The following is a 14,907-nucleotide window of genomic DNA, read 5'->3' as shown; positions in this document are numbered from 1 at the left end:
TTACTTACATGTCTGCTTTGTGAGTTAAAAACCAGCAAAACGCTATGAAAAGACTCTCCCCCTACGGTTCTTTCCGTTTGCCTGTGTATCAGATAGGTTTTATTTTTACGTGCTTTGTATAGGGATCGTTGGTGCACGGTCTTGAGCGGTATTATGTAACGTGTGAATTCTCCACTTGATTAGATAGCGTCTCTTGCCTGGATCCTGACACTCGGAAAAACCCTCTGATCGCCTCTGCTTTTCCTTCCTTGTACGTGTGATCCAATCCATCTGTCCATCCTTTATCAAATGAATATATCAGATAGAGGAGGAGGGGTGGGGGTTGGGGAACAGGTGACAAGGACGAAGGAGGGCACCTGTTGCGATGAGCCCCAGATCCTGTATGGACATGTTTAACAACTATATTAGACACCTGAAACTAAATAAGAGTACACATGAACTATCCAGGGGTTTAAATAAAACCTGATAACTAGGGGCACCTGGGTGGCTCAGTTAAGTGTCCGACTCTCTTTATCGCCCCAGGTCATGATCTCACGGTTCACGGGTTCAAGCCCCACGTCAGGCTCTGTGCTGACAGCTCAGAGCCTGAAGCCTGCTTCCGATTGTGTCTCCCTCTCTCTCCACCCCTCCCCTGCTCATACTCTGTCTCTCTCTGTCTCTCAATAATAAATAAACGTCACTCAGAGCCTGACTCCCGTCTCCAGCCCCTGCCTCCAGGAAGGCGTCCTCTGACCTCACCCCACGGCCCCCACAGCCAAGGATAAAAATGCAAGATGCTAACGCCATGTCGCAATGACCATCTCCTCCAAACTGCAGACATCCAGACCGTGCCTCCGGGAGCCCTGAATTCACACAAGTCTGTTCTTACAACAGTCACCTTCAAGACAATTCTCTTTAGTAGGAAGATGAAGAAAAAAAAGAATTCTCTTTATTAGAAGTAAATGTAGAAAAGGAAAAACGGGCAGTCATGGGATCTGCTCCTGGAGTCATGACCGGGGTCACCCGGAAAGCACCCAGAAGGAACGCGGGGTTGCCCACGCAAACGAGCACCATTCGTGACCGTGTGGTGACACCCCTACGCGCGTCTGCACAGACGGGAGCCTCCCCACGCTCAGGTGCGAATGCACAACCCGCTCTACAGAACCAGGACGTCTGAGGAGCTCATGTGTCTGCATTCGCGAGCATGCGCCCATGGCCGTGAAGGCGTCGTGATCAATCTGAGCTTGGAATCGTCCTCGACCTCCCGTGGCAAACCTTGCGTGGCGATCTCAAGGTCCCGGACTATGGAACGCCTCAATTCAGATCGCTGCAGGGGCGCCCCCTGTTCCCAGGACACACGTCAGAGGCCCGTCGAGGCAGGAACCTGCACCTGCTTCCTTGTCCCCGCCTCCTGCACCTGCTTCCTTGTCCCCGCCTCCTGCACCTGCTTCCTTGTCCCCGCCTCCTGCACCTGCTTCCTTGTCCCTGCCTGTACAGACACTGTGTCCGCTGACTGTGGGCCAAGTGGGGGTCCTGTTTCTACTGGGCTGGTGCTGTGTGCCCGCAACGCCCCCACCCCACCGCCCCCGCTCTCCTTCATGGGACCCTCAACCCCACCCTCGCGCACCGGCGACCTCTCCACCGCTCCCAGTGGCTTGTCCTGGGATCCCAGCTGGGTACACCCGCCTGAGGGGTGCTGCTAACAGGGGGCCAGAGAGAGGCACCGACAGCACCCAACCCATCAGGCACCGTGAGGCTTCTCGATCAGCTATCCCTCGCGTGGCTTGCCTGGTTGTGACATCCCTGGGCCTGCTGGCCGACCCTCCCCAGCCTCTCTCTCCCAGAGTCACCACGAGAAACCCAGAGCTCTCCTCCGCACCCAGACGCGCACTCACCACCACGACAGACAGATGCCCGGAAATCTGCGTGCAACACGGGGACACGTACGCACTCATCGGGAAGCAGAGCCCCGTTCCGCCCTCCCAAGGCTCCTGCAGAACCGCCTGAGGATCCCCCGACTCCCGAACTGACATCTCTATCTTCCTTTGGGGGACCTGCCTACGTGGATCACAACTGGCGCGTACCAGAGTCACACGCCCCCCGTGACGGCCCGTGCTCCGGACCCCCCGCACCTCCCTGAGCATCGGCGGCCTCGCGTCCCTGCACGGCAGCAGGAAGCGGCCGAGCGCGTGAGAATATCCCCGTCTTACCTGAGCAGGCTGGACACCTGTGAGGTGATGAGAACCACCAGCTTCCTGGTCGCCCGCTGCGTCCTCAGCGACTGTCCCAGCACCAGAGCGCCCTGGCAGTACGTGTCATTGGTGGCCAGCGTCACAAACGCCTGGTCCAACACTGTGGACGTGGACAAAAACACCAGAGTGACGTCCCGAGGCGTCTCCCCAGGTGGCCGGGTTCGAGGTCAGCCCTGTCTCTGCCTCTGAATCATCGCAAACTGCTCGATATTTCTCAAACGTTCCCTGGGAACACTTTCCTTACATCCTTCCTTTTTTTTATGTTTTCCTTTATTTTTTTTTTAATAGCCTGTACATCCCACGTGGACCTTGAACTCACGCCCCCGAGATCAAGAGTCACACGCTTCCCAGTCGGGCTCCCTGACGTCCCTTTTCATTGCAAAACACACACAGGGGCGTCTGGGGGGCTCAGTCGTTGAGCGTCCGACTTTAGCTCAGGTCACGATCTCACGGTTCGTGAGTTCGAGCCCCGCGTGGGGCTCTGTGCTGACAGCTCAGAGCCTGGAACCTGCTTCCCATTCTGTGTTTCTCTCTCTCTCTCTCTCTCTGCCCCTCTCCTGCTCACACACACTCTCTGTTTCTGAAAAATAAGTAAATATTAAAAAAAAAAACTAAAAAAAAATCACACAGACACCCATGGAGTGTAAGGAGACCCCACCCGTGAAACACAGCCCAGCAGAATATGATCACAAGGTACTGATGCTCCAAATATCTGATCCTGAGCCCGAGCACACGGAAACGAGTCAGCCACCGTCCGATGACCCGAGCTACATTCTAGATGCCCGTGAGACTCGCCACAAAAAAGCTACGCCCGGTTTCCCACCGCGTGGACAGGACAGGAGGAAACGGTAACAGCAGATCCCATTGAGGGCCATTTGCAATCCAAGTGCATAGTCTCTCCCGGTGTTCGTGTCTCCTGGGACTTCCAGACTTAGTTCCTGGTCCGCCCAGAGCGCGTTGCCAGGAGAGACACAACAGCGTAAAGAAATCCTGGGCAGGCTCCGTGCTGTCTGCAGAAATTAAAATTCGCAGCACGCAGCGTGGGGCCCGAACACACAGACCTCGGTTCTCAAAGGCCAGAGAGCCGAGCGGAGCCCTCCCCTCCCCTCCCCTCCCAGCAGGGCTGGCGGCTCCCAAAGGAGGGCCTGAAGGACTCACATTCACAGTAAATATAACGTGACAAAGGCAAGCTTCTGAGCGAGGCCTGTTTCTTGGGGCGCCTCCCTGACCTTTACATGCCATAGGGCTACATTCCAAGGTGCATTTGTCACAACAGGATCCCGTCTGCACGTGGCTGCTGCTGCGTTAAGAGGAGTGGGCGAATGGTCTCCTCTGTGGCTTGAGTCTTACCCCACATTTGAGAACTCAACTTTCTAGGCACGAAATACCCATCTACCTACCTGTTATCTATCTGTCCATCCATCATTATCTATCTATCTGTCTATCTATCTATCCATCCATCCATCCATCCATAAATCCATCCATCTATCCACCCATCCATCATATCTATCTATCTATCTATCTATCTATCTATCTATCTATCATCTATCTATATCTATCCACCCATCCATCCCTCTAACCATCCATCTATTTCTGTGTCTGTCTGTCTATCTATCTATCTGTCCATCCATCCATCATATCTATCTATCTATCTATCTATCTATCTATCTATCTATCATCTATCTATATTTATCCACCCATCCATCCCTCTAACTATCCATTTATTTCTGTGTCTATCTATCTGTCCATCCATCCATCATATCTATCTATCTATCTATCCATCCATCATACCTATGTATCTATCCATCCAACTATCATGTATCTATCTATCTAATCCATCCATCATATATATCTATGTATCTATCCATCTAACTATCATCTATCTATCTCTCTATCCATCTATCTACTATCTATCTATATCTATCCACCCATCCATCCCTCTAACCATCTATCTATTTCTGTGTCTGCCTATTTGTCCATCCATCCATCATATCTATCTATCTATCTATCTATCTATCTATCTATCTATCTATCATCTATCCATCATATCTATCTATCCATCATATCTATCTATCCATCTATTTATCCATCCATCCATTCATCCATCCATCCATCAATAAATCCATCCATCTATCCATCCATCGATCCATCATATCTATCTATCCATCTATATCTATCTATCCATCAATCCGTTCTATCTGTTATCTATTTATCTATCTATCATCTATCTATCTATATCGCCAACATATCAATCAGCTGCCATCTATCTATATATCCATCATCTATCATTTACTTACCACATATTATGCACCACCTGTCATCTGTCAACCATTTATGACAATCACCTATCTATCTATTCATCCATCCATCATATCTGTTTGTCTGTTATCTATCCGCCCATCCATCCATCCATCCATCCATCATCTAGTTATCTCTTTTTCTATGAATCTAGTTTGTTTTGGTTTTGTTTTGTTTTTTACACAACTGGCTTTGAATGCTGTTCAGTCTGCAGGGACAGGGATAGCACTCACAGAAATATGGACAACAAAAAACAATGTCGTGGGAAAAGCAAGGAGGGTAGTTTTGCCACGAGGTGCTGGAAGGCCGAGGAGACACCCCTGTGACGTCTGAGACATGGGAACAAAGACTGGGGTCCCCCAGAGACCTCACGGTGACAAGAGAGAGCCCCGGACCAGAACGGATGACCCTGTGACAGGATGGCCATGCAGACAAGAGGCAAGTGTTGCTCAACTGGCCCGAGATAAGGTCCTAGGTGGAACAGAACACGAAAGAGTCCAAAAACTGGTAACGGCACACACTGGTTTTACAGCGTTTTGTAGGGACATAAATGTACCTGATGTAATCGATGGGTGTTATGAGCTGAATTACGTCACACCGTCAAATTCACACAAAATCTTCCCCCCGGGACCTCAGAATATGGATATATCTGGAGATGGGGTCTTTGAAGAGGAGAGTAAGGTAAAATGAGCTCAGTAGGGTGGGCGTGATCCCACAAGACTGAGATCCTTATAAGAGGAGTTTAGGATACAGAATGGCACAGAGGGACGACCATATGAGGACACGGGGACAAGACGGTCTACACACGAAAAAGAGAGGCCACAGGAAGAACCAGTCTCAGCCCCGCCCGGATCTGACTCCCAGCCTCCAGGACCAGGAGAAAAGACACGTATGTTATCTGAGACACGTCATCGAGAGTATTTGTCACAGGAGTCCGGTAATGGCACACCCAGCCCGGGGGAAACGCAGCAGAGAAATCACCCAGCGACCCTTCCTCACAGAAAAAGAAAATCCCCAACGAAGCTTGCTCGGATAGCACCCAAAAAAGAACATCAAATTCTGGCCGAGCGGAAGGTAACAGCACGACCCGACAAAGACCCAACTAGGTTACTCTTACTCATTGATCTTTTCGATGATCAGGAGCCCGGCTGCCCTGTACCTAAGGCAACCGTCAGGCCCAGAACAATTAATTAGATTTCCAACCATCTCACGTTTCAGAACGACCGGGATTGGACACATCAGCGGCTTCCTCGTGAGGCACGGGGTCTCCGGGAACCACAAATGACGCTCTGCGGACAGGTAGTTCGTTCGCTGATTTCCTACAGAAGTCACAGCCGGGGCTGGGACCACTGAGTGGGTTGGACACAAGGACCCGGGCCTGATTCTGCTCAGGACGGACGGCTTCGTGATCCCGCTAACGGGAGTGCGCAAATTCACTCACGGGGAGGACCCCCATCAGAGGAAGCAACGCAGACCAATGGGTCTCCACCTTGACAAGGATGAGAATTCACCCACCCACACAGTCCTGCTTTTAAGCACCGACCAAGTTTCCATAAGGCATCAGCCAATGCGGGTTTAAGAAAAAAAAACAAAACAGATATTCCTGCAAAAGCGAGTTCAGCCGGACGAACGTGGCAGCTGAGAGTTTCCCAATGGGTCTGGAAGAAACCCGTTTATTTTTACCCGTGTCTCTTCCTGGCCTGTCCTCCACTTGACCTGTCTTCCATCCGCCCCCCTCCGAAATAACACAGCCGGCTGGCTCCCTCCTCCGCCCCGTCCGCTTTTACTCAAAGCTGGTTTCTGTTCCCCCCGCCCCCACCCAAGGAAAATGTGGAATCCACAGTTGGGGTCTTGGAGCACATTGCAGGGCTGACCGGGATGTGTCCCAACGCCTCTCGCTGAATGCTGCCATTATCCACAGGCCCCAGCGGCTTCGGGAAGGTGGTTTCCCCTGTGCAGGAACGCAGGCCTCTCCCTGCAACACAGGACCTGTTTTCCTCCTCCTGGGAACAGACTCTTAACAGCGGGAACCACAGGGAACCATGGTCCTGCGTCCCCGCTCAACAAGTCTCCTTTCTAAGGCCAGAGGAGAGGAAAACACAGATTTACCAACCTCTGAATAAAAAGTAACGTGGTTTTTTTTTTTCTTTCTCTAATGGGCTCGTGCATGGTCACGTCTGGTCTGGTGCAAGACGGGAGGTGGCTTTGTGCCAGCAGGAGGACAGGCATCTTTCCCGGGGGCGAACGTCACACGCTAATCACCTAATTGTGTGGCTCCCTGAAGTGTCCACGTTTGACGTCCACAAAACCCAAGGCCACGTGCAAAGGGCTGGATCTGAGCCTTCCGGGTCAGGCCCAGCCTTAAGTCCCAGGTGTGCGCCCACCCTAAGCTTGCTGCCGTGCGAAGAGATGATCCGGAACCTGCTATCTGTCGCCGGGTTGCTGAGAACCCCACACAGTGCAATCCTGTGGCCAAGAAACTAGCCCACTGGAACTCCCCGGGCAACGACTGACAGGAGGGAAATTCGGGAGTCTCAAGCCCCCTGCCCATGCTATAAATAGCCCCTCCCCGCTGGTGAGACTCACCCCAACTCCGCCCACCTGGCAGCCCCAGGCTCTGCGAAAGCTTGGAAACACTCGGGTGGCACTGGGGAGGCGAGGGGCTTGGGGAGACTGTGGGGGCACAGCGGGGGTCTCTCCGGATCAGATGGATCTCACAGGTGCCAGAAGGAACAGGGAGGCTGAACGCAAAGCCTTCTCCGACTCACCCGGCATGGTTCGGCGCTCGTCGCCTGGCGCACAGTGGGGCTGACCGTCTGGGCTCTCCTGGGCGCGCGGGTGGACTCCGCCGGCTGGAGCAGGGCCTAGCAGAGGCGGCGGCGGCGTCGTGGTCGTCTCCAGGGGACCCGCGCGGAGCTCCAGGCCTGCAGGCGACAGCTGCACTCCAGATACCCACAGCTGCAGCCCCAGCCCGGCGCGCCCCGACCCTGGGCCCTGCTGAACCCGAGCCCCCCCCCACGACCCCCGTGCCCTGCACGTCCTCGTCCGTGCTCGTGGGCAGCCTCTGTCCCCCAGCCAAACTCCCTTCGACCCTGTTTCCCCGACCCGGAGTCACCTGCGACCCCTCTGCGCCCCGGGGCACCCTCAGGCTCGCTCTGGCCCTAGCCCGTCCGCCCGGGTGGCAGAAGCGTCCCCGCCGTGCCCGGCACTCCCTCCAGCCTCCGCCCTCCAGCCTCCACCGTGCCCCCCGCTCCCTCCGGGGGCCCCTAGACCCCTGGAAGCTCCCGAGTCACCTGCGGCCCCGCCGCGCCCCGCCCCTCCTACTAGCGCCCGGAGGCCTCGGCCCCACCCTGGCCCCGCGCCCCTGTCGCCTCCTTCCCTGCGGGTCCCCCACAGCGTGCGCCACCCCGCCCCTCGTCCCTCGGCTCCCCCGCAGCGTCCCCCGCCCGGTCCCCGCCACGCCCCAGCGGCCTCCACGCCCCCGCACGTCCCGAGCGCACCAGCAACCCGGAGACACCCTCCCCGGACTCCTGCCCAGGACCCCGCAGCCCCGCGCCCCCCACACCTCCTGCGCACTCCGGCAGCCCGGCGCCCCCTGCCCAGATCCCTGCTCAGCCCCCGCAGCCGCGCGCCCCCCACACCTCCTGCGCACTCCGGCAGCCCAGCGCCCCCTCCCCAGATCCCGCCCAGCCCCCTCAGTCCCGCCCCCCCATACCTTCCGGGCGCCCCCCACACCTCCTGCGCTCCGGCAGCCTCTGGCCGGGCAGGCGCTGAGAGGCCCCGCGGCCCGCGCCCCGCGATTGGCCGCTAGCCGGAAGCCAGGCCCCACCCCCGCTCGGCCGCAGGGGCACAGGTCCCCACCTCCGCCGCAGACCCCGCCCCCCCCGCCCCGGGCCAGCGCCAGACTGAGCCGCGACAGCCCTCAGTCCCGCCCCTGCCCCCACCCCACCCCACCCCACCCCACCCCCACGCCCCCTCCTTGCCAAATCCTGGAGCCCCAGGTTTGGAGGTTTGCACATTTAACCTTCAACCAGCCCGCCCCAAAGTAAATGTTTGCAGTGGCCTGGCCGGCCTGGGCTCAAGGCCAGCGAGCTGCCCTGCGGAGGCCACGCTGGAGACCTACCCGCAGGGACCGCGACGCTGGATCTTAACCGAATTCGGGGCGAGCGCAGGGAAGAGCGAAGCGGGCGCGCGCAGGAAGGCGGGAGAGGACCACAAGATTAATGAAGTCTTGGCGCCTCAGCGCTTGAATCCGTGCGCGCCTGGGCCAGGGCACCTGTGAGTGTGCGCGCGAGTGGGCGCGCGTGCGCACGCAGGGGTGTGCCTGTGACCCCGCAAAGCACCAGAGGGTGGGTCTAAGACTTGGATATGTAAGTGACCGGCCTCAGGCATGGATGCAACAGTGAGCGAGCCTATCCGCCGGTGAGTGAGTGAACGAAGGGAATAACTGAACGCACGCTTCAGTCAAAGGAGGAGGGAATCCATGAATGAGTATAGGAGTGCGTGCAGTGCATGCATGAGTGAGCTCCTGCGCCGTCGCTGGGGAAAAGGCTACCCATATCCACGCATGAGTGAGTTCCTGCACCGTCGCTGGGGGAGGGGTGCCCGTATCCACGCATGAGTGAGCTCCTGCACTATAGCTGGGGGAGGGGTGCCCGTATCCATGCATGAGTGAGTTCCTGCACCATCGATGGGGGAGGGGTGCCCGTATCCACGCATGAGTGAGTTCCTGCACCGTCGCTGGGGGAGGGGTGCCCGTATCCACGCATGAGTGAGTTCCTGCACCGTCGCTGGGGGAGGGGTGCCCGTATCCATGAAGGCGTGAGTTCCTGAACCATCAATGGGGGAGGGGTGCCCGTATCCACGCATGAGTGAGTTCCTGCACCGTCGCTGGGGGCGGGGTGCCCGTATCCACGCATGAGTGAGTTCCTGCACCGTCGCTGGGGGAGGGGTGCCCGTATCCACGCATGAGTGAGTTCCTGCACCGTCGCTGGGGGCGGGGTGCCCGTATCCACGCATGAGTGAGTTCCTGCACCGTCGCTGGGGGCGGGGTGCCCGTATCCACGCATGAGTGAGTTCCTGCACCGTCGCTGGGGGAGGGGTGCCCGTATCCACGCATGAGTGAGTTCCTGCACCGTCGCTGGGGGCGGGGTGCCCGTATCCACGCATGAGTGAGTTCCTGCACCGTCGCTGGGGGCGGGGTGCCCGTATCCACGCATGAGTGAGTTCCTGCACCGTCGCTGGGGGCGGGGTGCCCGTATCCACGCATGAGTGAGTTCCTGCACCGTCGCTGGGGGCGGGGTGCCCGTATCCACGCTTGAGTGAGTTCCTGCACCGTCGATGGGGGAGGGGTGCCCGTATCCGTGAAGGCGTGAGTTCTTGCACCGTCGCTGGGGGAGGGGTGCCCGTATCCACGCATGAGTGAGTTCCTGCACCATCGATGGGGGCGGGGTGCCCGTATCCACGCATGAGTGAGTTTCTGCACCGTCACTGGGGGAGGGGTGCCCGTATCCACGCATGAGTGAGCTCCTGCACCATAGCTGGGGGAGGGGTGCCCCTATCCATGCATGAGTGAGCTCCTGCACCATAGCTGGGGGAGGGGTGCCCGTATCCACGCATGAGTGAGTTCCTGCACCGTCGATGGGGGAGGGGTGCCTGTATCCATGCATGAGTGAGTTCCTGCACCATCACTGGATGGATGGGGAAAGGGGAACATGGGTACCCAGAAATGCTGCCCTGAAGAGACGAACGTCTTGGACGCACAACTTGAAGGGTCAGCAGACGAACGCAGGGTAGGAGTTAGCGTTAAGACAGGAGACACGTGAGCCATGGAGAGTCGCAGAGGGAGGGAAATGGCAGCCAGATGGGCCAAGAACTCCTGAGACCAGACAGCTCGTGACTGGGGCCATGGGAGAGCGTTAAGGACCAGTGGTCAGAGAGAGCAGGCAGTTCCTTCTGGAACTCTTCATTCTCTGTGGCCTTCCTGGATCCAATGAGCTGTCATTGTCCTTCTGGCTCTGGGGTCCAGGGGGCATATATCTGCAGGGGGAGTTGACATGCCTGTTGTTCAGGGACAGAACCGGGCTTCCCGCTTTGCGAAGTCACCTGGGGTAGGGGAGGAGGACAGAAGAGTCACAGAGGAGGTCACCTCCCCACAACAGGACTTTGGTGGATTTCATGATTCCCCATTGTGATAAGTGGCCCACTAGTGACTGCATGGGGAACAGGGGCTTTGCATCCTTAAAAGCCGCAGGCCTCAGGGGGCTTGGAAAAGAAGGACCTTGGGCGTAACAATGGCAGAGACGGAGAAGGGAAGGGACCCAGGTTCCAGCAGCCCGTGTCCACAGAGGCAGCAGCTTGATGGGTAACCATCCGCCTCAGGGCACAGGTGCTGGTGGGGTTATTCACCCCAGGGCCCAGAGGGGCCCAGAGCTGTTAAGACCTTGCAAGCCGGTGAGGGAAGTGGGCAACGCCATCTGGAACACTCGGGGGCAGCGCCACGCCTCATCATGCTCACGGTCTCCAGAACGCACACCTGGTGAGCCACGACGGTATCGTGGGTCTGACCCCACTGGAGAGGGGCTTATGGAGCTCCCTGCCCCCACCACGGGCTGTGTGCCCCTGCTTGACCACTTCTGGGGTCTGGAAAGGTATCTGCAGGGCTCACTGAGCCTCTAGAATGTTCTCTGAAATCTCCGCAGCCTCCAGACTAGCAGTGGGAAGAGGAGAAACGTTCTCAGGAAGGTGGACAGCATGGGGAAGAGTTCCCGTGTGAGTCCTGCTCGGCCCCCCACACCCCCCTCGCTTCCAGGGGCAGGGGGACGCTCCCTGGCCTCTGTGGTGGTCTTGCTTCTGGCTCCATTATTTCCCGAGTGTCCCCACACATGTGAGCCACGGGGTCATTCTGTTGGGCCTCATTCTGGCCTGTCAGTGAGCAAAGTGTGGAGTGCTGTGTGCAAAGGCCCTCCTATGAGGCATGGGGTCCTGGGACGGGACTCCAACAGTAAGAGATCCATTTGCAAATGTCCCAGACGGGTCCCGCCTCCTTTACTACATGGGGCAGTGAGGTTCCCAAATTGTCCCCTTTCTGTGGGTTGGAAGCTGTCTACCAGCAGGGTTTCCCCCCCGGCACCGGTGACGTGTGGGGCAGGGCATGCTCTGATGTGCGGCATCTTGGGCACTGTAGGGTGTGCAGAAGCTTCTCTGGTCTCCACCCATAAGTGCCAGTGGCACTTCCCTCCCCTCCCTCAGTTGTGACCACCACAAACAGCTGCACACATGGCCAACAGTCCCCTGAGGGGCAGAATCAGCACTAGGTAGTTAGCCATAGGGAGGGAGGAGGGGAGGGAGGGATGCATGGATGGATAGATAGATAATAGATATGATGGATGGATGGATGGATGGATGGATCGATAGATAGATAATAGATAGGTATATACATATATATATATGATGGATAGATGGATAGATACATACATAGAAGAGATGAATGGATAAATGGATTGACAGATGGATGAATAAGATTAATTGATTCATTCATTCATTGGATGGATGGATGGACGGACGGATCGATGGATGGATGAGTGGGTGGGTGGGTGGATGGATGGATGGATGCATGGATGAATGGATTGATTGATAGATAATAGATAGATGGATACATACATACATATGATGGATGGATAGATAGATAGATAGATAGATAGATAGATAACAGTTGTATAGATAGATGATGGATGATGCATGGATGAATGGATTGATCAATAGATAATAGATAGGTACATACATACATATGATGGATGGATGGATGGATAGATGGATGGATAGATGGATGGATGGATGGATGGATGGATGGATGGATGAGTGGGTGGGTGGGTGGATGGATGGATGCATGCATGGATGAATGGATTGATTGATAGATAACAGATAGATGGATACATACATACATATGGATGGATAGATAGATAGATAGATAGATAGATAGATAGATAACAGTTGTATAGATAGATGACGGATGATGCATGGATGAATGGATTGATCAATAGATAATAGATAGGTACATACATACATATGATGGATGGATGGATGGATAGATGGATGGACAGATGGATGGATGGATGGATGAGTGGGTGGGTGGGTGGGTGGATGGATGGATGCATGCATGGATGAATGGATTGATTGATAGATAACAGATAGATGGATACATACATACATATGGATGGATAGATAGATAGATAGATAGATAGATAGATAGGTAACAGTTGTGTAGATAGATGACGGATGATGCATGGATGAATGGATTGATCAATAGATAATAGATAGGTACATACATACATATGATGGATGGATGGATAGATAGATACATACATAGATACATTGAAGAGATGGATGGATAAATGGATTGATGGATGTATGGATAAGATTGACTGATTCATTCATTCATTGATATGATGCATGGATGACTGGACAGATGGATGGATGTATGCATGGATGGATGGATGGATACATAGATAGATAGATAATATATATGATGGATGGATGGATGCATGGATGAATGGATTGATCGATAGATAATAGATACATACATACAGACATACAGACATACATACGTTGGATGGATAGATAGAGAATAGTTGGATAGCTGACAGATGGATGGATGGGTGGACGGATCGATGCATTGATCGATAAATAATGGATAGATACACACATACATGCATACATACATATGATGGATGGATAGATACATAGGTAGATATGATGGATGGTTGGATATTTAGATGGGTAGACGAATGGAGTCTCTTGTCCCGAGGCAGGGTTTCTTGCCATCAGCACTGCTGACGTCTGGGGCTGGATGTCTCTTTGACACGGGGCGTCCTGGGCACCGTGTTGCCCAGCGTCCCTCCCTGGTCTCCACCCACCATCTGCCAGGAGCCCCCTCACCCAGTTGTAAGAACTGAAAATGTCTCCAGACTTTGCCCCGAGGCCTCCGGGAACGAAATCACGCCTGGCTGAGAATGTCCGTCCTGCGGCAAGAGAGCCTTCTGGGTGGACGCCAGCTTGGGGCCGCACCAAGCAGAGCCGGCTGCCAGGCCCTGAAACCGGGGCGTCCCCGCCCCCGCGTCAGGCCACATCATGTGGGCGTTAGTCCCAGGGGTGTGTGCGCGCGGAACGAAGGCTCAGTGGGCACCGTGGGGGTCTGCGTGCGCAGTGGAGTCTGACCTGGCGCCTATCCTGAGTGTCCCCCCTGCGGCCCAGGCACATCCCCGTCCAAGCAGAGCACAAGCCTCTAGCTTTCCATTCACACGCACGTCACGGACCTCCGGGCCACTTACCAGGGGCCTCTGTGGCTTCTCCACGTGCCCAGCGTGCGCTGGGGTGGGGCGTCCTGCGCACAGCAGGGTCCACCCTGCGTCCTGGCCTCCACCCGCACAGGCCAGGGGCACCCGCCCACCGGCCTTCCAAGCCAGAGGCAGGAGCTAAGGGCAGGGGGGAGGGACGCCCTCTCCCTAGGAGCCTGAGGGGCAGGGAGGTCCGGCTGGAGCGCGCAGATGGCTTCTTGTCCTCCCTGCGCCAACCTTTCCCTGTGCTGAGTCGCACATAAGCGCTCCCAAAGGGAAGCTGGAATTCTGCTGTGTCAGCCAGCTCTCAGAGGACCAGAAACGGGGCCAGGGGCTGGGTGGGCTTCACCCCGCCCCTAAGCCATCCACCAAACGGGAGCCCTGGCTCTGCCCCCACCAGACAGCAAGAGCAGCCCCTCCCCCCTGGCACCCCCCACCCCCACCCAGGGAACATCTCAGGAATGCACACCCTCAGCGCTTCCCCCGGCCCGGAACCCTGAGGAAGAGAAAACTGAGTCTGGGGGCCAGGGGGTGCTGTGTGCGCACAAGCCCTCCAGATGCATCATCTAGGAGGGGGTCTGCTCTGCTTGCAGGGAGAGGCTGGGAGGGGGCTCCAGGAGGGGGTCACCCTGATCCCTGGGGGAGGTGGGGGGTGGGAGGGGGCTCCGGGACGGGGTCTGTTCTGATCCCTGGGGGAAGTGGGAGGGGGCTCCAGGAGGGGGTCAGCTGTGACCCCTGGGGGAGGTGGGAGGGGGCTCCGGGACGGGGTCTGTTCTGACCCCTGGGGGAGGTGGGGAGGGGGCTCCAGGATGGGGTCTGTTCTGACCCCTGGGGGAGGTGGGAGGGGGCTCCGGGACAGAGCCTTTTCTGATCCCTGGGGGAGGTGAGAGGGGGCTCCAGGAGGGGGTCAGCTCTGATCCCTGGGGGAGGTGGGGAGGGGGCTCCGGGACAGGGTCTGTTCTGACCCCCGGGGGAGGTGGGAGGGGTTCCGGAAAGGGGTCTGTTCTGATCCCTGGGGGAAGTGGGAGGGGGCTCCAGGAGGG

The 14,907-nt window shown here is 56.4% G+C and overlaps 1 protein-coding gene across 2 annotated transcripts in view; it reads right to left on the bottom strand.

Annotated features, from left to right (window-relative positions):
• The window catches only part of GYG2 (glycogenin 2), a 29,808-nt gene extending 22,361 nt beyond the window's left edge, over window positions 1-7,447 (bottom strand). For both annotated transcript variants that reach the window (XM_042926638.1, XM_042926640.1), the window contains exons 1-2: window positions 7,298-7,447; window positions 2,190-2,331 (exon numbers count right to left, since the gene is read on the bottom strand). In XM_042926638.1, coding sequence (XP_042782572.1) covers window positions 2,190-2,331; window positions 7,298-7,304 — 149 coding nt within the window. In that variant the 5' untranslated portion in view covers window positions 7,305-7,447. The remainder of the gene's footprint in view (window positions 1-2,189; window positions 2,332-7,297) is intronic.
• Window positions 7,448-14,907: the final 7,460 nt, after the last annotated feature.

Source organism: Panthera leo, chromosome Y, assembly GCF_018350215.1.
Source record: "Panthera leo isolate Ple1 chromosome Y, P.leo_Ple1_pat1.1, whole genome shotgun sequence".
NCBI lineage: Eukaryota > Metazoa > Chordata > Mammalia > Carnivora > Felidae > Panthera > Panthera leo.
This window is presented reverse-complemented; position numbering and strand designations above follow the sequence as displayed.